At 45.3% G+C, this 23,847-nt stretch overlaps 2 protein-coding genes across 4 annotated transcripts; one reads left to right on the plus strand and one right to left on the minus strand.

Moving 5' to 3' along the window:
• Positions 1-282: 282 nt before the first annotated feature.
• Positions 283-15,718, plus strand: ly75 (lymphocyte antigen 75). 2 transcript variants are annotated; one of them, XM_057013596.1, is made up of 35 exons: positions 283-550; positions 1,446-1,817; positions 2,386-2,559; positions 2,817-2,978; positions 4,688-4,807; positions 5,808-5,948; positions 6,257-6,457; positions 6,547-6,707; positions 6,820-6,918; positions 7,025-7,113; positions 7,192-7,355; positions 7,473-7,672; positions 7,980-8,122; positions 8,213-8,291; positions 8,565-8,636; positions 9,033-9,156; positions 9,338-9,373; positions 9,462-9,631; positions 9,739-9,806; positions 9,922-9,998; positions 10,227-10,363; positions 10,617-10,725; positions 10,861-11,021; positions 11,496-11,625; positions 11,772-11,992; positions 12,071-12,233; positions 12,320-12,484; positions 12,570-12,692; positions 12,858-13,043; positions 13,136-13,359; positions 13,441-13,648; positions 13,750-13,911; positions 14,013-14,129; positions 14,221-14,400; positions 14,582-15,718. In XM_057013596.1, exons 1-35 carry the CDS (start codon positions 448-450, stop codon positions 14,761-14,763), a joined length of 5,223 nt encoding a protein of 1,740 aa, XP_056869576.1. In that variant the 5' UTR covers positions 283-447; the 3' UTR covers positions 14,764-15,718. The 2 variants fall into 2 exon arrangements, with proteins under 2 accessions (XP_056869576.1, XP_056869584.1); XM_057013604.1 differs by lacking the exon at positions 4,688-4,807.
• A 93-nt stretch (positions 15,719-15,811) lies between these two features.
• marchf7 (membrane-associated ring finger (C3HC4) 7) lies at positions 15,812-22,955 on the minus strand. 2 transcript variants are annotated; one of them, XM_057013653.1, is made up of 11 exons: positions 22,773-22,955; positions 21,420-21,612; positions 20,345-20,488; positions 20,103-20,250; positions 19,299-19,481; positions 18,048-19,158; positions 17,776-17,945; positions 17,582-17,685; positions 17,213-17,317; positions 17,038-17,086; positions 15,812-16,507 (listed from the first exon to the last, which is right to left on the minus strand). In XM_057013653.1, the coding sequence occupies exons 2-11, from the start codon at positions 21,603-21,605 to the stop codon at positions 16,419-16,421; spliced, it is 2,289 nt and encodes a 762-aa protein (XP_056869633.1). In that variant the 5' UTR covers positions 21,606-21,612; positions 22,773-22,955; the 3' UTR covers positions 15,812-16,418. The 2 variants fall into 2 exon arrangements, with proteins under 2 accessions (XP_056869633.1, XP_056869628.1); XM_057013648.1 differs by having other exon boundaries at positions 22,691-22,954.
• Between the last annotated feature and the right edge of the window lie 892 nt (positions 22,956-23,847).

The raw sequence follows: 23,847 nt of genomic DNA on the forward strand, positions 1-23,847 counted from the left end.
AAAAAAAGCAGCAGTATCGCCTTCAAAATAAAATCAATGTATTTTATTACGGTAAAAAGTATATCTAATCTCTTACTTCTGTTTTGTCAAAAAGGTTTCAACGTTTTCACGGGGTTCAGACTATTAGAAATTCAAATTCTTATTTATCTCCTTGTAATATGGTTTATTTCGGATTAGTTACAAAATAACGATAATCTTAACATGACGTCAACTACTACTATTATTTTGTAGGACAAACCGGAAGTGCTGTGTTTCATGGGGGGTTACATTCGTCTTGACAATGTTGAAGCGGGACTGAGGACGACGCGCTTACACTGACAGATGAAGTGGGTTAGGTCGGAAAGTATGGTTTTGCTTTCATTCTAAAGTCACTCGTTCGACCGGAGTACTTTTATATTTACACTTAAATGCTCCTAGAGGGAATATTACCAAGACTGCGGTGTGATCATGTTAAGATTATCCGGAGCGGCACTTTGCCTTTGTTTGTTGACGGCGTTTCAGGCAAACGTTTTCCTGGGGAGTTGCTCATCGGCTAACGTTACCCACTTTGGTAAGCATCTGCGTGAAGCTTTCGTTTTCTTTCTTGCTCAGATCTCAAAAGTAGACCCAAGCTCATTCCCACGTAGATGCCGACTCAAAGTCTTAACTGCGCGAATGGCTGGAGATCAGTTTGTTAAAGGACGACAAACACAGCAAGTTGAGGCTTTTGGTGTGCCTGGAGTTTAACGCTGTTCCCTTCCACACCCTCCCATTGTGATGCACATTAGTGTGACAGGTCCAGTAAATTGCAAACTCATCCCTTCCTCCAGCCAAGGAGCTCTGTGTGCGCCATGTGTTCCGCCTGTGCACAAGTCTGACGTTATGTGTTTAATCCTCTAACAAAAGTCTGTAGCACAATTCTGAATTGTTGTGCGGGTTTCTTCTGTTGCTGATCTGTTGTTTGGATCGTACTGTAAATTCCAACTTCCTATATATTTCCGTCGTGTCCATTTTCCATAGTTTACGGTCAAATGCAGCCAGATTAACAATTGGAGATACGTATTGTGGAGATCCTGTGTCATGATTGATCTGGAGGTTTTCCTCAGTATGAAATCAATACGAAAACCACTTCTGTTGAAGGTTATTTTAGAGGCGGTGTCAGTTTTGCAATCGGGCTTCAAAATGGAAAAACAACCAAAAACCCAGGGATAGGCAATCTGATACAACTTGTCATTTAAACCTCCCACTTTTAATTGAAAATTTGGATCAGAATTGGCTGATATTCTTACCATAAAGACAAGACCAAAAGAGATTATTTCAGCTCCACAGCAGCACAGAATGCTAATGCTGGAAAAAAAGACAAAAATGCTAGTTGTTCTGAGTTGTTTGATGTTTTTCAGCATTTCTAATTGTTAGAAATCTGCATCTATGTCATAACTGTTTGTGTGTCTATCCTGTCGCCACAGACAAGGACGCGTTCACCATCCAGCACTCCGTCACAAATAAGTGCCTCGGCACAGGGTCCACTGGGGCTCTAACAGTAGCGCCCTGTGCACCCGAGAGCCGCTCACAACAGTGGAAGTGGGGTTCGGGTCACCGACTCTTCCACGTGGGCTCGTCTCGGTGCCTGGCGTTGGATGTCCAATCCAAGACGCTCTTCCTGGCTGAGTGTGGCTCTGCTATCCTGCTGTGGTGGCGCTGCATGGATGGAGCCATTTACACCGTTTACGAGATGGCCCTGGTGGTCAACAACGGCACGTTGGCCGCAAAACGGGACGCCGTAGATACCTGGGTGAGAGGAGGATCTCAGGATAACATCTGCCAGAAGCCATACCGTGGTGAGTGTGGTCATTTTGTTTTGGCTTTGAGTCGAACGTTTACAGAGTGCAAGTCACTTATACAGCCGTGGGGACGGATGACTGCTTAAAATGATGAGGATTTAAATGAAACTAGTTAAAAATCACCTTGCGTTGAGCGAGCCAAAACAAAATATCCTGAACAGAGCTGAACAGGGGCATCCCCGAGTCTTGGGATTGGATTTCACTCTGGTGTATACAGGTTTGACTTCCTCTGTTTTGTGCGAGTTTCCCAAACTGGTTATTTTACATTGCAGCGGTTTACAACACTGGTGGTTGCATTTAATTCCTTACTCACTCGAGTTCACAATAAACTAGGTCAAATACCAGATTAATGGATAAGACTCAAGGCGGGCCGGTACTGTAAATCAGCTCAGATCCAAAAGTTTGGTGTATTCCCACTTTGTCAAATCCTCAAGTCCAAGTCATTTGCATTCAATGTGTTAAAAGATGTTAATTTTTTTAATTCTTCCTGTGTAGTAGCAAGCTTTCCCAATTTCTGGATCATGACTAAAGAGGTTTGTGATGTCCTGTGCTTTCCCCTCTGCAGTTGTCCACACCACTGAAGGGAACTCTGAGGGAATTCCCTGTGTGTTCCCATTTAAATACAATGGATCCTGGTATCACGGGTGCATCCCAGAACCACAAATCCCTAAAGTAACCTGGTGTGCTACAACAATGGATTTTGACCAAGACCAAAGGAAGGGACTCTGCCTAATACCTGGCACGTTATTATTCTATATTGTTTTAAGCTTCTCGTTTCAGTTTTACCTTTCACTGTCCTTATTTTGCTGGATACTGTCTGAATTTGTCTGACAACTCGTCTTTCTGTTTTGTTATGAAGATTCCTTTTTTCATTAATGAACTTATTGTCTAAATATGACAATTTTGATGCCTGGAAACGTGCAAAATCAGTGAACCACATGCAGCATCGAAGAACACCAAATGTCCGATACTAACACAGATTCTTTGACTTTATAGAAGAGGGTTGCCAGACTCTCTTTGCTGGGCCAGAAGACAAATCTTGCTATCAGTTTGTTTCCGGTGCCGTTGTGACCTGGCATGTAGCTTTGGACGCATGTCGCAGCCAGGGAGCCGATCTCCTGAGTGTGACTGAACTGGACGAACTAAACTCCACAACCTGTAAGATTCATCCACTCATTTTTGCTTTTCTAGTGTAAAAACATTTGGTGTGGCTAAAAGAAAGCACAGAGTAAAGTTCAACAACTATTTCATTACACTGTCAGTCGCAGTTTCAGTCAACTGGATGTGGAGTTTTTTTTTTTACTTCTTTACACCTCTGATTTGACTGTTTAGTTCCTCCTTTCAAATGAATTTCATTTCAAGTGAACATCAACTTCTAAAAATAACCTGTGCTTTTGCGGTTATCTTCCATTGGTTCTGTGCAATGTTGCTGTCAGAAATTACTGCAGAGTTGTTGTGCTTATTTGATGTGTTCCGCTGTTTCATTCTGACGTTAAGTTCCTGCTATCTCGGCTATGACACAGTTGAGTATTCCCCCCCTGTTACTCCCCCCCTCCCGTTACAAGCCAAAACACTGGTAGTTTCTTCTCACGAGCCAGGAAAATGCCACGTCCCTGTAAATTCAGTTGGTATTCCCAAAAAGGAACTCTTGGTTACAGTGGCAGCACTACAAATATTTGTAAAGTAAACCTTAAACCCTAAAGTAATTCCTTTTGGCTCAGGAGTCCTATTAAAGTCCACTGGAAGTATTGAAAATGCTGGCATATCTGTATCATTTGTTTAAAGGTTACGTGATTATTATCTGGCGTGTTGTGTTTAGACAATGTCAGGCTGACCACTCATCTTGGTTTAACCCAGCGCTTCTCAAATAGTGGGGCGCGCCCCCCGGAGAACATGTTTTTTTTTTTTTTTTGCCGTACTAGAATAAAGTGTAGTTGCACATCCCGCGCGCACACACCACAGAGCAAGAGACAGGAAGTGCAGTGAACAAACCACCAAGAGACAGCATGAAAAAATACTTAACAGTGATGAAAAGAAAGGCGGAGAGAGACGGAGATAATGAGACAAACGAAAGTCTCCCGAAAGCTAAGACGAGGAAATATGACGAAGCATTTATAGCGCTTGGCTTCACTGCGACTACGGTGGGAGACGAGGAAAGACCGGTGTGTTTACTGTGTCTAAAAATGTTGGCAGGACAGCATGAAGCCAAATAAATGAAGGCGTCACTTAAAGACATTACACCCCAGTCACGCTGATAACCCTAACCCTGGTTAACCCTAACCCTGGTTAACCCTAACCCTCACTTAAAGACATTACACCCCAGTCACGCTGATAACCCTAACCCTGGTTAACCCTAACACTAACCCTAACCCTGGTTAACCCTAATCCTGGTTAACCCTAACCCTCACTTAAAGACATTACACCCCAGTCACGCTGATCAGCCGCTTGAGTTTTTTCGGCAAAAACGTGCCGAATATTGGCAACAATCATCCCGCTTTGGTCTATATTTCTTTCTTTTTTTGTTTTCTTTAATATTAATAAGGATACAATGTTATGCAGAGGTGTACTTATAACAATTTTATAGACAAATGATACTAATTGAAGTCACGGCGGGGGGGGGGGGCGCAAAATGTTTTCTTCTTCCTAGGGGGGGCGTAACAGAAAATAATTGAGAAGCACTGGTTTAACCACAGGTAGCAAAGTTAAAAGCTAACAATTACTAAATCCCTTTTGAAAAAGGTTCTCCCTTGAGCTGAAATGCTTTTTGTTGTTTTTGAGTTTATTAGTTCTTTGTGTGTTTTTCTACTCACATTACTTCTTGTTTCATGCATTGTTGCTCATGTCATTTGCTGTGATGTTGCGTTTAGTGCACGTAGGCTTGGAAACCATGCCTGAGAGGATGTGGATCGGCCTGCACCAGTTAGATACGGCTCAGGGCTGGCAGTGGTCAGACGGCTCCCCTCTCACCATCCTGCGCTGGGAAACTGGTATTTTTTTAAGATTATTATTTCGACTGTTTCCTCTTGTAATCTATGTCTCCTCAGAGCATATCTTTGTTGGCGTATAAACACGTAAAAGTGTCCAATTTTGGCGGCGAAAGAAAAAGAACAGGGCGACCTGAACTCATGTTTAAGCTCGTTACATCTGCTCCTTGTAGCACAATAACATCTTATTGTGTGTATTTGTTTTCGCTGAGACAAAGAGGCCAGTGTGGGGGAGAAGCTTCCCTCTGTGCGTCTTTAACGCAGCGACTTAAAAGCCGAATTGAGATTGTTAGTGCTGCTGAATAAACTATTGACACTACCGAAAGGTGCCACTTTCAGAGTTCAGATGCTGCTCACTTGATGTTCACATTGATTTCAACTATGAAACACCCAGGACCACAAAGTCAGGAGCAGCGCAGACTCCAGATTGTTGGCAGGTGGCATTAAAAGTATTAGAACTAACTCTAGAAACAGCTCCTTCGGGTTGGAAGCAGCAACGAGCAACTCTGCGGCAAATGCCTGATAATCTGCTGCTGCTGTCAGTTACAATGAAGGATTTTGTCCTATATTCATCCCACTGCTGATGCCCACTCAGTAGAGTTCTGCCCATTCCTGCCTGTTCTTGTCTCTTCTAATGTGCCAACTCCATCCTTGCTACTCACTGCAGATAGTTTTTCTTTTTATCGTAGAGTTTTGGGAGATAAGAGCCCATTTTTCTGGCCGCCCACTCCCAGTAGATTTCTCTGTCTCATGCTGGGACCTGCAGAATTTGATCCCAATTCAAATTGATTCCAGTCCTCTTTGGAACTGTAACTACAGCTGTAATATGGTTCTCATCATCATGAAAACCACAATCCCTGCCCGTAAATAGGTATTTATATTGATATCGCTTATACTGGTAACATTGACCCTTCTGCTCTCAGTTTGCTCAGCAACACAAGAATTTTTTTTCATTAGCAATTCAGAGTTTGTGTTTATTTTGAAGTGGTATTGTGTTTGACAGGTATGCCATCCTCCTCTCTGATCACTGAGTCAGACTGTGGTGTCCTTAACTCCAAACTCAAATATGAATCTGAATCGTGCCACGAGCATCTGCCGTATATCTGCAAAAAGAGCGTCAGCCCTCCGCCCACAGATAAAACCGGTAGGTCATCGTCTCCCTTTCCATGCTGCCTTCTCAAATCAGCCAGAAAGGCACAGATTGTAATAGCAGGCATAAAGCAAACACCTGATACCAAAAGGGAATATAGTCAAGTCGATTCTATTCAGTAGGTTGGGAAAAGCAAAACTAAAGTCACATCAGGTGGACTCACTATCAGTTGTGACTCTAAACTACGTAGTTGCTACGTTCAGCGATCATTGTTTTTATTTCTACAGAAATCAGGAACCAGCATGTTAATCTCTGTCCTTGACTTTAACGTGTAACTGATGATGTCTCAACCCTGTCTGCAGAGCCGTTTGTATACAGAGAAACAGTGTGTGCGGATGGCTGGGTGCCATGGAATGGCTGGTGTTACAAGTTAGAGAAGGCTAACCCTCAAAGCTTCACAGATGCCAGGCTATACTGCAACAACACGGATGGAGGAGGGGGCTTCCTGGCCAGCTTCCACTCCATCGACAGTAAAGAGATGATCAGTACTAACTTTCACGCAGGTAAGTCTCATTTTTTTTATTTTCTTCTTAAATGACTTTCATGTAGCAGCTTTTGGGTAATAATAATAATAATATTCTGTGTCCGCCAGATGGCCAGATTTTCGATGTGTGGATTGGTCTGATCGGCAGCGGTGTCAACCCCACTGTCTTCTCCTGGGTTCACCACGCTCCCCTCAACTTCACCTACTGGAGCCCAAACCAACCAGTCCAGCCCACTCAGGAAACCAGTTGTGTGTTCTACTCCGGAGAGGTGTGTGTGTCCCTTTGTTTCCAGCCTTTTCATGCTGGGTGTGTGTGGGAAGGCGCGACACCGGGCCTGTCCCTGTGAGACGTGCAATATTTTGACACGTGTCCATCTGCAGACGCACGGCTGGAAGATCGGACAATGCACAACAAAGCTGCCTTTTATTTGCCAGAGGGAAGGAGTGATCAATGGATCCACACCATCTGGGTGTCCCGCGGTGAGTATTGAAGTGTTATTCCCCTAAAAGGTCAATTGTGCTTTCAACACATTTTATGAATCGTTATGAAACTGAGAATATAATCTCACCGGTGTCCATTTTTCAGGGTTGGAAAAGACATGGCAACTCCTGCTATCAGATTAACACCAAACCAGTGTCCTTCAAAGATCGATGTAACGCTACTATTAGAAACAGGTTAAAGAAAATGGAATTCAGCATTGTCTTTTTTTCGTCCTTGGGCAAGAAAATCATGTGATTGCTTTTCTTTTACAGGTTCGAACAGGCGTTCATTAACCGTCTGCTGGCCGAGCAGATCAGTGATGAGCCTCAGTATTTTTGGATCGGGCTGCAGGACATTAAGAACACAGGGCAGTACCAGTGGCAGGATGGACCTGGGGGTGTGGTTACATACACCAACTGGCAATTATTTGAACCAGGTTAGGAAAACAAAACAAAAGCTCCATAGTGCCATAATGTTCAGCATTTGATAAAATGGTATGGCTGTTTGTTTTAGGGCTGATTTAGTTTGAATTTCAACCCCATGTGTGTTTCAGACCAGGACGGAGGTTGTGTAGTTATTTCCACAATGAAACCACTGGGCAAGTGGGAGGTGAAGAACTGCACCATTTTTAGGGCTGGCTCCATCTGTAGGATAGACCTCAGTCCAGCCTTCACTCCAGAACCGGAACCCGACTTAAACGCCACCTGTCCTGCGGGATGGGTGTCCAGATCCAACATTAAATACTGCTACAAGGTGGGATAGGGGTCATGTGTGGGTGTTTATACAGGCTCTAGCCTGCCCGTATGTGTGTGTATGTGTGTATATGTGTGTGTGTGTGTGTGTGTGTGTGTGTGTGTGTGTGTGTGTGTGTGTGTGTGTGTGTGTCATTTGTTAGGTTTATTTTTTTTTACATTTTTTTTTAGCGTGGTCTGTAGTCACAACTATTTAGACGTGAGCCCACTGTGGTGTTCAGATGCCATTACTTCTGTACTGTGTGTGTGCTTCTGTGCGTTCTTGGGGTTCAGCCCGGTTCCTCATCGGAGCGTGTTTGAATTCTCAGGTGTTCCACCATGAACGGTTGAGCAGGCTGCGCTCCTGGGAGGAAGCTGAGAGGTTCTGTCAGGCTCTGGGAGCCAACCTGCCCAGCTTCACCAGTATTGATGAGTTGAGGGCCCTGCACGTCATTATCAGAGAGACCATCAGGTGTGCACGAGCTGGAATTGTTCACGCTGTAATGATATGTCATAAAATGTTCTATAAATAATAGCGGTTGCTTTGATGCTTTTCCTGCAGCGATAATCGGTACTTTTGGGTCGGCCTGAACAGGAGAAACCCAGCTGATCGCTCTTGGCAGTGGAGCAATGGCCAGCCTGTACGTACAAGCCTGACGCTAATCCATCTATTCACGTTTAACGAAAAGGCGTACCAACTGTATTGTAATATGTAACAGTTCTTCGTGGGAAAAGGTTTTAGCTGACCAGCAACAATAAAAACTGTGTAGGTGGTGAATGACTCACTAATTCAGAATTTTCAGAATAATTAACCATCACCGTCCAGAACCTCAGACTTTATCTGCCATTTACTCTCACTGTTTTTACCATGTATCTGATATATGATGCAATTTTATTAATTTCTTTATTAACAGGTGTCTGTAGATGTCTTTCATCACAATTTTCACGAAGATGATGCCTACGATCGGGACTGTACTGCATTTAAGGTGAAACATGCAATTTCATTCCTTAATTAGCTTAATAAGTCATTTTTTCTAACAGAAATGGGCATTGTTACCTTTTAATGGCGGGTTAGCTTAGCTAGCTGCATAGTTGAGTTTTGGTGTCATTTGTTACAGTGAGCTCGTGTTAGCCTGACTGTGCGGCGCAACCAGAAAATCAAGGTTATTTGTTCAGTTGTTCAGCAGGGAGTGGCCGCTGAGTCACTGGTGCCGATTTATTTCACCAGTCAGACTCTGGTCTTTGCTATCATGCAACGCGTCTTTGTTGTTGCCTCATAGCTTTATCTGAATCCATCAGTCAGGGTCAGGGATCAGCGTAGTCGTAAAACTGCTTTACTGCGGGTTCTAATATGCTTTCCAAAAACCCTGTGTCCCAACTAGACATCCAGGAGCACATTGAGAAACTTTTTTATGTATCTGCTCCACGACTTACCCCCCACACCTTTCTTCGCCATGCCCTTTCACTGCGATGCCAGGCTGGAGTGGGTCTGCCAAATACCACGTGGTAAGACCCACATGACTCCTGCTGTCAAATCTTTTGTCACAAAGCAAAATGGCTCGGCCATTGGTCAAAGTCTATCATTTGTACATAAAGGTGGTTTCAAATGACCTTTTTTAACATGTGACTGCAGTTTTTTTTCTTTCTGCGTGGTGTTGCTCATTATTATTTGTATGCGCTTCAACAGGAAAGACGCCGAAGAATCCAGACTGGTACAATCCTGGTAATAAACATCTCCATTATGACTCGAATGATCTTTTGTCTATTTTGTAGTTCTCACCATTTAGCATGTTCTGTTCAATGTCTTTCAGGTGGCCACCATGAGACATCCATCTTCATTGAAGGAGCAGAGTTTTGGTTTGTGAACGAGCCTCAGCTGAGTTTTGAAGAAGCAAATCTTTATTGCAGCACAAATGGCAGCAAACTGGCCACGCCACTCAGCCCGGCGGCTGCGTCCAAAATCCATCAGCGCCTAAAAGAGGTATGTGAGAGGACGGGGTTTGGCTTTGATGCAGCGTGCAGCGAGCGGCAACACGTGCTGCTCCAGTGTTACCATTTAGTTCATGTGGTTTTGCACATTCCCCACAGATATCAAAGTCTTCCGTGCAAGACTGGTGGGCTGACTTGAGAAAACCTTCTCAGTTATTTCCAGTTTTGTGAGTCCACGCAGTCATGCACATATGCCTTTCATGTGATGTTTCATGGATACAGAGTGTTCACAATCCTTTAAAATGTATTGGGAAGGTAATTGAAGTCCATTCTCTGTTCAAGGTTTCCCCCACTGTACCCTGATCATCCCATTTTCCAGCACAGGTGCACCACTATCAGTCCCGAAACGTTCTTTCCTGGTGAGTAGACAGTACATGGGAAGTTGTTTTACAGGCAAAACGCTCTGAGAACACACACGTTGGCCTTGGAAGTAGACCTTAACAAATTAAGGTTGACTGACACAAGAGCTACGCTCGCTGAAGCTAAAGTTGACTGAGGGCAGACTTTCAGATGTGTGCAGAGTTTTTAAAAGGTTTTTTTTTTTCATTTTCAAAGCTTGTCCAACTTGAAACTGTGTTTCCTTGCAGAAAAAGAGTCCAGTTGCCAGCAACGTTTGCCCTTTGTGTGCGAGAGACACAACATCACATCAGTGGAGAAGAACCCCCTGGAGCCCCAACCTGGAGGGCTGCCCTGTGGAAATAACTCCTTGTCCTTCAGAAATAAGGTCTGACTCCTCGTTTGTTCAACACGCTGCACTGCAGTCAAACTAACATGTGTCCTTCCTACACACAAAGTGCCCACGTGAGCTGGTAAATGCGATCAAAGCTGACAACATTCAGTTCATGTCGACTTGCCACCCACCCACTCTGCACTTTGATTCAACGACACAGTCTTTTAGGATCGTATACTCGAGGACCTGAGAGGAGAATAATGGTTTCTGTTCAAAATGTGATTGTATTGATCTTTTCTCCCCCCAGTGCTACACTGTGTTGAACAGCATCAAGCCTTTGTCTTTCAAATATGCCAATGAGAAGTGTCAGTCGGTCAGAGGAACCCTGGTTACAATTTCAGATCAGGTGGAGCAAGGTGGGGGCCTGCATTTGTTCATTCTCTATATTTACACTCTAAAGATTGCAAATATATTTTTAGGGTTAATACACTTTAAAGCGCTGCTGTCGGATAAGCAGTAATATCTCTGGTTTATGTGCGTGTGTGTTTTAGACTTCATCATCACCCTGTTACCAAACATGACCAACGTGGACCGGATATGGATTGGACTCAAACTCACGCATGAAAAGTCTGAATGGATAGATCAGTCTCCAGTAAACTATGTCAATTTTAACCCCCTGCTTGTGGGCATGCACCGGTCTGTGAAAATAAATGTGAGTTCCCCTCCCAACTCGATAATCACCCATTCATCTGTCTGTTTTCCTCCACTGATCTGGGTGTTGGTCATGGGAGCAGCATCCCACTTCCTCCCCCTCCAGCTCACCAACGGTCCCTGGGATAGAGGGGAGATCTCTCTATCCCATCCTTCCTGGTTTAGTAGTTTAATGTGCGTGTAGATAGTTGTATAATGAGGAGTGGTGGTCATTTACACTGGTTTTCTCCAGAATGCTTTAAGAGAAACGGGATGATGATAATTGTATATGAGTTTCTCATATACGATGAGATGAGCGGTTGGGAACTGTTATTTCCTTCCACATTTCACTTTCAGTCAGGTGCTTTTGGGTGCCACTTCCCACAATTTGGGTTCTGAGAACTGCTTGACCTGAATGAAAGGCTGCTTTACGCAGTTCTGTTAAAAAGTTGATGTTGTGTAATTTTTGTTGTACTTCTCTTTTTTTCCTGATTAGCCATGGGATCTGCAGAACTTAAATTTGTGCGCCTTCCTTATGAACAACCCAAACTCCGCCATGCTGGGTACCTGGGATTATTCCTCCTGCGACCAGTTTCACCATGTGGCGGTTTGCCAACACTTTGCGGGTAAATCACCAGTAACAACGCAAAATACGTGCACATACAGCCACAAAAAGATTTGAAAGTGGTGTCACGTGACATTTTGAATTGTTTATTCCAATGGTTAAGTTATTGTTGCAACCTGGCCTTGTTATTTTAACATCTAACCACAGATAAATTAGAAGAGCCCAGCATCTCTGAGAAACCTTTCAGCGTCGGTAACCACACCTTCCTCCTGCTCGTCAAAAACATGACCTGGTTCGAGGCCCTGGAGCAGTGTTTGAGTAATAACATGGACCTGGCGAGTATAGGCGACACCTTCCAACAGTCCATCTTAACCGTGAGCGTGAGCCGTGCACGCACACCCATGTGGATCGGCCTCTTCAGTGAAGACGTAAGTGTACCAAAGATCGGCGGCCTTTATTCGGGTCTGCTCATTTTCTTGGGTTTAGAGTCCTTGTTCTGTTCCCAGGAAGGAATCCACTACCGTTGGACGGACCACAGTCACACCGTGTTCAGCCGCTGGCCCTCGGAGACGACCAGCGGTGCGTGCGTGTACCTGGACACTGATGGCTTCTGGAAAGCCACCGAGTGTGAGGAAGAGCTTGGAGGCGCCATCTGCCACAAACCGCACCGTGAGCATAGCGGCACAGGAACGAAAAATAAAAAGAGATACCCAAGAGCGAAGTAGTCTGAGAACCTGTAAATGTATGTCGTGCAGAAGAGGTGATCATCAAACCAGAGGATGTCGCTGGGAAGTGCCCTCACAACATGAACGGTCCCAACTGGATCCCCTTCAGAGACAACTGCTACGCCTTCCAGCTGGTTTCCACCAGATGGGCGAAGTTTGATGAGGGACACATTCAAGAAACGTGCACACACCTCTGTAGGACTCTTCCCCGAGCATGTTTTGTTATCTTTTAAAATTTGACATGGAGTGTGCTGTTAACGACCGGGCTACAATGTTTCAGATGACGGCGCAAACATCCTAACCATCCGAAATGCGGAGGAGAGCAACTTTGTCGCGCGGCAGCTGTTGCCGTTCAGGACTCTGGCCCAGTTTGTGTGGCTGGGACTCTTCAAACAGGCAAACGGTTTGTATTTCCTTTCTTGTTTAGTTTTGTAAGTCGGGAGTAGTTTACTATCCAATAATTCCTGTTGCTTTATGGCTTTTCTACATGTTTTTGCAGAATTGGTGTGTTTTCAATGCAATTTCCTGGTGCTGTGGTTTGTTTATTGTTATTTCTATTCTGCTGTAGATACCCAGATGAAGTGGTTTGATGGCACAAATGTCCAGTACTCCAACTGGAATAAAGGCAGACCAAATGTAAATACTTCGTTCATGGCCGGTCTCATGGTTGACAACAGCTGGATCCTCGTCTCGAAGCCACGTTTATTTTCAGAGTTCAAACAGAAAAGCATTGTCGTCTGTAAATTGGACCACGGTCAGTACGTCATGCGTTCTGTGGGGCTTCACCCGCGCTCTGATTGTCGTTACAATGTTTCACTTCCTGTTCTCTCATATTTCTCACCCAAGAATCAAAGGAAGAGTACAAGCGATCATCGAAAGACTTTCAAAATTACGGCTCTTTGACTTACGAGGTCCTGGCCCGGTCGCTGACTTGGTACCAGGCTCTGGAAGAGTGCGGCGTGCGTGGAGGCCACCTGGCGAGTGTCCACACCATTAAGCAAAATGAACACCTGAATCTGATTGTCAAGACAGATGGCTTCCCTCTCTGGATTGGATTATCAAACCAGGATGTGAGAGCTTTGCTTGCAGAGTTTAGTGCAAGTGGCACATTTGACCTAAACATTTAACCTCATTCTTGGCGTTCCTCACAGATCAGTGGCTCCGCCTACGAATGGTCGGACGGAACAAAGGTTGATTACAACCTCACTATCGCCGACCCACAGGTGGGCTTTGACTCATGGAAACTGGGGCCCACCTGTGTTTTTATGGCGACCGATGGAGCCTGGATACGAACCAGCTGCAACGTTCTGCTGGATGGAGCCATCTGCTACAACACCACCATCACCACCGATTCTCAGAGTAAGACGCCGTCGCCAGGGGACGGTAGACAGGGAGCCCAACACCACTGAATTCTAGCACCGGGCTTGTGGAGTGATTGCTGCTGTGTTGTTCTGAATCAGGAGCCAGACTGCAGGCGGCCCCAGAGGCCAACCGCTGCCCTCAGAGCGATGGCGGCTCACAGTGGGTGCAGCACCAGGACCAGTGCTACGCCTTCAACATGGGGCTCTACAACTACAGCGTGCACACCATGGAGGCGGCGAAGAAAATCTGCCAGAACTTGGGTGAGTTTTAGTCGACAAAGGTCATAATTAGCGTTCATCAGAGGCCACCGTGGGCGAGCAGTCATGTTGCCGTTGTGGCTTTTCCTCTCTCCTGCTGACAGATGCTGAGCTGCTGACGATAAAATCCACCGAGGAGAATGAATTTGTGTCAAAGTACTTAGATAATGACCCTCTCATCACCAGTCGGACATGGCTCGGCATGACTCTGGATACTCAAGGTAACGCCATCATTTATAAAGCGTGCAAGAATAATGACCTAAATCTAAAATTTGGGATAACACATATCTTTATTTCTGTCTTTTCCTGCAGGAAAACCAGTATCTTGGCAGGATGGCTCAGCTCTGGTTTACTCCAACTGGAAGCCTGAGGCCTTAACGACGGAGAGGAGAACGGAGCAGCGATGTCCCGTCATGACGGGAGATAAAGGAACCTGGAATTTTGTCAACTGCAAAACCGCCTACAGTCGAGTCGTCTGCAAAACCGAAGCAGGTGAGTATCGACTTAACTGAAGTCTGAGAGTCCCTGTGCCAGGACCTCTGGTGTTTCAGTAGAGAACAGAAGAACGTCACCGTGTTAGGTGTTTAAATGTGATTCTTGGTTGGGAGCTAAGCCGGCTGCAGCTCTCCGTCTCCCTCCCAACCCTCTCACCGCTTGCACGTGTGTCCCTCAGGGTCCGCTGGGTCGTCAGCGGTACTGGTCCTTTTCATCATAACGGTCATCGCTCTCCTTGTAATCGCTGCCGTCGTGGTTTACAAGAAAAAGAGGGGCCATTTCTCTTCCACCATCCGCTACGAGAGGACGCTGGACGACATGGACACCACCAGTATTATTACAGATACGGAGCTTTCTTGATAATGTGCCTCAGGGAGCGTGGACAGGCCTGTCGCGCGAGGGTCTCGCGGCAGCCTTCTCCCATCTTCTTTTTAAATTATTTATTTCTTTGCTGTTGATTTGCATCCGTGGGATGCTGGGGCTGTGTTTGTTCTTCAATTTAGATTTACCAAAACTGAAAAAGGAAAACCAACAACAAAAAGAAAAGGAAACCTTGAGTCTTATACACGGAGTTCATTCTCACCACAGTGTTAAAACTTAAACTACATGTGCATCTACTGATTTTACTCAACTTAAAAAGGTCTGTTGTCAGTTCATCTACAAGACTAAAGTAGCTGTCGAGAGTGGGCGTGTCGTAAACGTAGCCAAGACCAAAGACCAAAATAACTCCCTGATGTGCCTTTATTACCTTACGAGACGATGGGAGGAGGTGAACCTATTGTGACTTGTTCGTAAATCGCTGGTGGGAAAACGAGGCCACGCAGTAACAGAACCACCTTTGGCCTGAACCTCTTCCCACTGGCTTGCAGGCACTGGATGTGCTACCTTTCGTTTTATGTGCTGGGCCAGTTTTCCTCCGATGAAAAACCCAGTGTAATGTCGCCAACGTTGTCAGGCTGCAATTCTAAACTGATCCTGCTGTTTTTAAACTAAAACTGACTTTCCTATGCACCTGAGAAAGAGCGCACTTTAGTATGATTTGGAACTGTAGTTTCAATGATATTAAGCACAATGAGGTATCTTTTTTTTTTTAATCTTAAAATTGCACTGCTGTTTGCTGTGAACGCTTTGTACATATGTTTGTTTTATATAACTGAGAATGAACCAAAGATGATTGGAGCGTTAAAGCCTCAGATTTTGCTTTTGGAAACCAAATGTTGGTGTTCTTTTTAACGTTCCCACCACTTCCGAAGATGTCCCCATCAATTTCGATCAACTTACGTGCTTCCAATTAAAGATCCTGTGTTGCAACGTGGATGGAGTGGTGTGTTTCTTCTCATGAACTCTCCTGCATCTAATCAGTCAAATGATCACAAACGTCTGGCTGGAAGTTTGACAAACTACCAAGTCTTGTAGGAATACTTTATTGCATATGGCAACACAAGTTTCTTAATATTGATGAGCTGAAAGGAAGTATTTCTGTACAGAGATCTGTACGATGTGATTAACACTGTTCAACAGCAGCCATTTTGACACAAAGTTGAAAGTGAACGGCTAATTTTGTGAATGAATGAAATGATATTTTCCAGTGAATCAACATGCTGTAGAACAGTTGCAATGTAAATTGCAATATAAAGACTGACTTGTAGTCGTTTGCATTCAACATTTAATCTTAAACCGCAGGAAATAACTGAGCTGTTTACGGCAAACTAAAAATGTCCGGAAATTCTGACCGGATATCAAATCAAAAGAAGCTCGACAATTAAAGCAAAGCAGTTTGTCTTATTTCCCCAAGTAGAACCCTTAGTATCACTAGAACAAACTGACACATTGCTCTGTGCTTTCTTGTTCTGGATTTCACTGGCAACATAAAGCACTTGTGGTTGAACTGGTTCAAAGATGTACTTTTACATAAAGTGCACACTCAAACAGAAATGGTTTTTTTGTTGTTTTTTTCCAATATGCATTAAGGTTGCATAGTAGCAAAAACCACCGGCAACAAAGGCGAGCGAGCGCTAGTACTCGTCCTCAAGGTCATCGTCCAGATCGGAAAACTCAATGGACGGCCTGTTGTCCTGAACCTCTTCATCCTCAGCAAGGGGATCTGCAATCCAAAAACAGGATAAATGGACGCCAACACATAATAGAAGACACCAGTAGAGCTAAACTGGAACCTACAGAAGAGCACAAGGGCCACTGGCGTGAGAAAAAAAATGTGGTGGAGGAGAATAAAGGCGGAATGCCATCCTGGTGAAACTTTACTTCGGACTCTTTAGTGACAAATACCTTCGCTTTTCATTCACAAGCAGATTTCACGATAAGGACTTCAAAAAACAAGATGCTGAAGTTCACTTTGAAGCTTTCTATTGGGCAGTTAAGGAGGAAGTTAAGGGAAAGTAACTCCATCACCCCGAGCGACTGATTGTTTTTATGGAGCTCTTATCAGATTAACTTTTTCTGGAACAATTTGATTATGAAAATGCTTTTTTGCATATAATGACTTCTTTCTCGAGGTGCTCAATAAAAGAAAGAAAAACAAACGTAATTGTTTCCCTCATGGGTGGTTTTGATAATCTTCTGTAGGAACCTGCTTGATACGCGAGGGCGGCTCCTCGTCAAATATGAGAAACGTACTTTCAAGATTGTCCATGTGTTCATGAAGGATTCTCAACACGTTGAATAACTGGGTGAGAAAGGGGGAAGAAACGGTTCTTTTTTCAAGATGTATTTGATAAGATTTAAACATCAATTATGTTTATATGAGCATGCATTAGCGGGCGTGTGTGTGTATGTGTGTGTGTGTTCGTACCCCAGCTCCATCAACAGCTCCCAGCACATCTGAGAACCTCTGCTCACAGAAATGAAGCAGCACCACCAGGTAGAGTCCACTGCTGATGAATTCATCATACTCTGACTGTAGACAAAAACATCCAGAATCAAACCACTTCATTAAATCTATATTTGGAATTCATATAATATAAACACTAATTGTTCAAACCCAAGGCTTTCTGTAACAATGTAAGGCACGCTACAAAAGGATGACCAACGTTTTAAAAACCAGTTACTCAATTCAAAGAGCAGGTGAATTATGTTTATCGCCCTCTGGTGTTAGGCTGCACGAAGGAAATAAGCCCCTCCCCTCCCCTTTATTCTCGATGGCACCTCGCGTCTCACTCACTTGTACGTGTGTCCTGTACAACTCCTGGATGTTAAAGTCGTCTATATTCAAATGCAGCTTCTCTTTGCAGAGTTCGCACGTTGTGATGGCTTCCAGGTTTGTTGCTAATGGAGGCAAAAACACGGCGGATTAGCTGGCCGATCAGACGAGGACTTCATTAGATCTGAAGGTTGGGGGGGGGCTCTTTCATTTACCTGAGCTGATTTTGGAGCAAATCCACCTCTTGATGCAATCCTGATGAACATACTGCAGACTGCCTATACACCGACACGGCTGGATCAAGGGGTTGGAGGAGGAGTCCTCGCCCATCTGGCAGATGCGGCACATGTCACCTTCTTCCTCGTCAGATTCCTCTAGCAGCAGCCTGAGGGAGCAAAAAGACGGGATCACTCCACCCGAGCTGTTGCCGACGGAAATGGCCACATCTCAAAGTTGAACGAGAGGAAACAGGAATCACACTTGATACCTCTCCTTGATCTTGCGGAGCTTCTCCTCATCCTTGCCAGACGCGTCCGTCTCCTTCTGGTCACCCGTCTGGTTCTCAACACTACTGAAACTTCTGGGAAGTGATACGTTCTCACAGACCCCGACCCTGCGGCGGGGCGAGAACTCATCGGTATCATCTTCTGACGCTGGCCCGACGCCATCCGGGAGTCTGCGGGAACCGCCGTTCCCAAATGCTGGTAAACCGGCAGCTCCTTCATCTTTCTCTTCCTCCTCCTCCTCTTCATCATCATGATCGTCATCGTGTGAGGAGCTGCGGTCGTTGTTGCTCCACCCCCCAGAGGAGCGTTGACTCTCGTCCCTGGCGTGCCTTCTGAGTCGAGACAGGAGAGGAGAGCAGCGGTCGCGGATGGAGGAAGACAGCCAGGAGGAGGACATCCCTCCGTGTCTTGGGACACTGCTGCCGGCTCCAGGGTCTCTCGAGGAGGGGGGCAGCTCCGACGGGCCGCCGCGGTAGCCACCAGGGTTGCTTTCCTGGACTGGGGCGCGGGCTGTTCTGCGATTCCTGAGGATACCAAAGGTCGTCTCTGAGGTTCGAGTACTTGGCTCCACACAAGATGTCCTGGTCCCCTGATCCGTGACCGCGCGTTTCCCCCCAGCAGATGGACCGTCGTCATCGAGGGAGCGAATGCTGGAGCCGCTCGAAGAGTCTTGGCTGGAGCGACGTGAGAAGAGTCTGGACAGAAGGCGGCGGGTGGAGCGGGTGCCTTCCGATTCGACGCCTTCGGGATTCGGCCGTGGAGGGAGCGCCGTCTCGGCTCTGGCCGAGGGTGCGGCGTACAGGGAGGTGCGAGACGGGAAGGAGGGGGAGACGAGTGGTGACGTTTGGTAGCTTCTCTGTTGTTCCTGAGGTGGCTGCAGGCGGGGCGACCCAAGTGAGAACCGGGCTGAAGTTCTGCTGCTCAAATCGCGTCCCAGTGAAGAATACTGCGAGGTGGAAGATGTTGTGAGGTGATTCCGGGAGCTTTCTCTCGCCATGGGGGAGTAAGAAGAAGACGAGGAGGGGGAACAGTAGGTGGTCTCTTTGGGCCGAGCCCCCTGCGCATACGTGGAAGTCACCCTGTGGCTTTGACCTGAAATAAGAAAAATAAAAGTATACATTTCCCTCCATCAATCCCTCATTTTTTTAAAAACGATGTTAACAAAATGCCAGCAAACAAGTCATCACATTGTGGGGGGCAGATTATTGTGCTCAGAGTGTTGCTGTGCCTACACAATGACGGAGCAAATCCACTCCTAATCCTCCCTTCTCCCAAACCTGCGAGGCCGCTCTCATTCTTTGTCTCTCTCCTGGACCAAAGCGGATTTGAAGAGGATGAGGATGAGGATGTCGATGACCGCGCGTGGAAACGGCACGGCGTCGGGGAGGAAGTGTCACGTTGTTTTTCACCCACATCTGTTGAGAAAAGAGGAGGCAAACTGCTTTAAGGGGTCATACATTTGAACACAATAAACATATAGCAAGTAGAGACGAGTAAAAAAACAGGTCCGTAAACTGGAAGCATGACTCAACCGGACTGGTTTTCCTCACGTTTGCCAGCCGCACATGAGGTCAGGTGAGCTACGAGGCGCACCGTGACCTCCACACACCTGATATTATGTAGCTCTGGCACTGCTAAGCCCCTCTCACTCACTCACTCATTTTCTCTACCGCTTGTTCCTCCACTGAGGGTCGCGGGGGGGCTGGAGCCTATCCCAGCTCAATGGGCGGAGGCAGGGTACACCCTGGATTGGTCGCCAGTCAATCGCAGGGCTAACACATACAGACACACAACCATTCACTCTCACACTCACACCTACGGGCAATTAGAGTTTCCAATTAGCCTAATCCCAATCATGCATGTCTTTGGACTGTGGGAGGAAGCCGGAGTACCCGAGAGAACCCACGCAGGCACAGGGAGAACATGCAAACTCCACACAGAAAGTCCCCAATCAGTCCCAACCGGGGATCGAACCCCGGGCCTTCTGCTGTGAGGCAACAGTGCTAACCACCACACCACCGTGCTAAGCCCCTTACTAGTAAAGGTGGATCCTGTAGCTAACGTGCTGGGCGCTCTTGAGTAGAGTCCTCTGTTGCTGTATGACATTTTGGCCCTTTTAGAATCGCCATCATCAGCGGCGTTCAACACGACTGAGCGCATCCCCAACGTCCCCTCAGAATCAGTCTGGGAAAATAAAAACCCACATTAAAAAAAACAAAAGCTCATATTTCACCAATTATGATTCAGGAAGGACTGAATGAGAGCACAGCTCTAATACCGATTTAATCCTGCTGCCGAGAGTCGAGTCAGCCCACGGGCGATCGTAGGATCTACTGGAGGAGGTCAGAGAGGAGGGTAACTTCCAGCTGGAGGAGCGGCTCTCAGAGCTCCCGAAGTCTCTCGAGCCCAGGAGACGGGAACTCTTCAATGGAAGAAAAGGATTTGAAAGATCAGTTTAAATGTTGTCTCACCTCTGAGACCTTTTACCGCTGAACTGACCACACGCGTCTGGCTTTAAGTGCTATAGTGCTGACTTATTACACATCTCGACCGCACATTAATGGAAAGAGCTGATGTAATTGCAGAGTTCTATGAGCACAGTCTGCATCATCTAAAATCCTGCATCATCATCCGCAGCAGCACAGTATGTTGTACACAGCAAAAACAACAATTTATAACGTACATACGGTATGTTTGTTCATAAGATAGGTGTTTTTGTCCTAAACAACAAATGCTAACATGGTAGAACAGAATCAAACATTAGTATTGAGGAATCTGTCTTTAAAAACACGTCCATGGCAAAAATAGCAGCAGCTGCTGCTGGGCTCAATGCACCCACAATCTAACAAGACAGAGAAGAAGTGGCTTATTCAGGGTTTGCACCTTGCTTAGGAATATTCTGGAGAGACAACAGGGGCCCGGGCCATCAGAAACACTATCCTGAGAGGGGCAAGCAGGACTAAAATACACACGAGAGCCAAGAATCTAGGCTGCTCTATAAAAAGACACTCAGTGCCTCTACTGCTGCACTGCTGACATATGCCGTTATCTACGATTCTGGACTCCAGAGGGAAACTGGAAGAAATTGGCATCTTTTAAAGTCTTTCTCTCAGTACTTAATACACGAGGCAGACGTGAAGAAATTTAAAATAAAAGTGAAATTCGTCGGAGTCGGAGGAAGGCGTGAGCCCTAAAAGTACTATTGTCGTTCATTTTAATCTTAATCCAATAATATTCCACCTGACCCTACTGCAATAATGAAATGGGCTCGTCATACACATTTAGATTAAGATAGACTAAATTCAAGACTAAGGAACAAAAGGACATCTGCGTTTACTTCTGTGCAATCATACCTGTTGGTCCAGGTCGGCTTTATAAGATGAGGACACTCTCGGAAACCTGTCATGGCTCGACGCCGTCTCCCCGCTGTGCAACCTGGTCGAGCCCAGAGATGACGAGGAGAGTCGCGGGCTCGATATGTAGGATGGCCTCGAACTGGGCAGAAAGAAAGGAAGCCTGCGAGAGCCAGAGTCCATCATGGATCACCTGTTCAAGCAGGGTGGGCGAGATGGTTGGGGTCAGCTGTTGGGCAGCTAGCAAAAGAAAACAACAACAACAACAACGCTACCCTGGACGAGTCAATTATCCCAGAACAAATGAGCAGAGATGAGGTGAACTTTACACCTGCAGCATGGCCTCATAAACAGCCTGCACCCTTGCAATCTAGTCTGTAATCGCATTTCCGCCACGGCGTTGCCAAACCCCTCGGATCCGAGTTGCAGTGTCTATCTTGGGGACTCTGAACTCAGTCACATGAATATGACACTTAAAGCGAGCCGAAGCACTTTCAACAGCATGTAAACAGGATACTGTAAAGCAATTCTGAGATGCTCTTTAACCATTCACATCTGCGTCTATAACAGTTGTTCAATGTGGAACAATGAGAGTAACTCGCTGACACCAATATAGATCTAGAAATACAGTATAGTTGTATTAATTATTATACTGTAGACAATATAGAAGGAGGGGTTTTAAAGTGTTAGTACAGAATACGAACAGACTATAAATAGGCTAATAAATACACAAATAAAAGTGCTATCATTAGTTAAACTACGACGAAAAACCGAGCGCAAGACTTGCATTAAAGCAGGAAAATGCTAGTGTCAGTACCAACTTAAAGTGCACCACATAAAAGTCGAAAAACAGACTCGATTTCTTTGCAGGTTGGACGACGCAAATCGACAATAACGTCGCCTTTTCCGCATTCCCAATGTTTTTAGTCACAAATCAGCCATCACTTTTTGAGTTTTCAAAGAAGGAACAAGAAAAAGCTAAAACCGCACCCTAAGATCGTTTTGTTACTAGATGGCCTTGACAGAGACGGGACACGACATTTAAACATCGTGTCATGTTTATTCTCGACTTATTTGTCCCTGTTCGGATGCGGCCGCGGAACATTTCAGCTGCTTTAGGACTATTCGATGGAGCTTTTTGCTGCATTAGCAACACCGTTAGCTAGAATGCTAACGCTAAGTTGTTAGCTGGACACTTGTGCCCTGCCATGCAAGTCTGATATAAGAGTGTAATAACTGATGATGCACCCACCAAATGCTTATTGGCTCACCTTGATAACGACAGATCCCACTAATAAGATGCAGATGGTGAAATAAAGAGGACAGCGAGCTGTCAGGGCGCAAAGTCATCACCTTTAATTTTCAGCAGCGATGGCGTCCGTATTGACTCCTGTTGACAAATGATCACGTGGCGCAGGGAATCAGAGGGAGAGGTTTGAAAAGATCGCTTTATGGCGATTTATCATCCACACGTTTGCTCTAATCTATTGGTAGCCACAACATTGATGCGCGAGAAGGACCCACATTTTGGCAACATATAAATGTAAAGCCCTACCGATTGTCGACAACTTTAATGATGAAGCAACAGGATCTATAAACAGCGCCCTCTTGTGGTGACTGCGCGACACAATGGGAGCAAATACGCAGGAGTCATCAAACGTGCACATAAACGTTTAACTACGATACTCCGCACTAATCTTTACTTAAAGCAGATTATATATTAAACACGTGTTACACGTGTGCACTGTTTTAAGGATAATAAGATTTTCTTGGGTTTATCGTGGGAAACAGGTGTTGCTGGTTGACAGTTTAAGTCTAATAAAGGGTTGCTTTCGATTGCTTTGATAATTTCAGTCACTTAGGAGACACTTTATTGGGTAAGTTTGTCATTTATTCATCCCCTTTTATTATGAAATGCAACATAACTGCATACTTAGACAACGTCACTACCTATAACAGTATTTAAGTGTGTGTGTGTGTGTGTGTGTGTGTGTGTGTGTGTTGTGTGTGTGTGTGTGTGTGTGCGTGTGTGTGTGTGTGTGTGTGTGTGTGTGTGTGTGTGTGTGTGTGTGTGTGTGTGTGTGTGTGTGTGTGAGCCAGGTAAATGGAATGTTTTGATTTGCGTCTTCGGAGATAATATCTCATGCACACCCATCACTGGATTTTGACAAAACTGGGGCATGTTGATGTATCTTATGTGCATCGTGACATTTTGACATTTTCAAAATGAATGCCTGAAGGGAGACACTGTAAAATCATGTCAGAATTAATAAGCCAAATCCTATTGGCTTACAGCTCTGCAGAGGCTTTTCAGCAACATTCCAAATGGCTCTCGTTTAAATGTCTTTTTATCTTATGTATAGTAGTTGGAAAAGGAAATGTTTTTTCAAAGGCTTTTTTACTCTACCCAGATCTGATTTAATCCTTT

The sequence above is a fragment of the Takifugu flavidus genome, chromosome 2 (genome assembly GCF_003711565.1).
Source record: "Takifugu flavidus isolate HTHZ2018 chromosome 2, ASM371156v2, whole genome shotgun sequence".
NCBI lineage: Eukaryota > Metazoa > Chordata > Actinopteri > Tetraodontiformes > Tetraodontidae > Takifugu > Takifugu flavidus.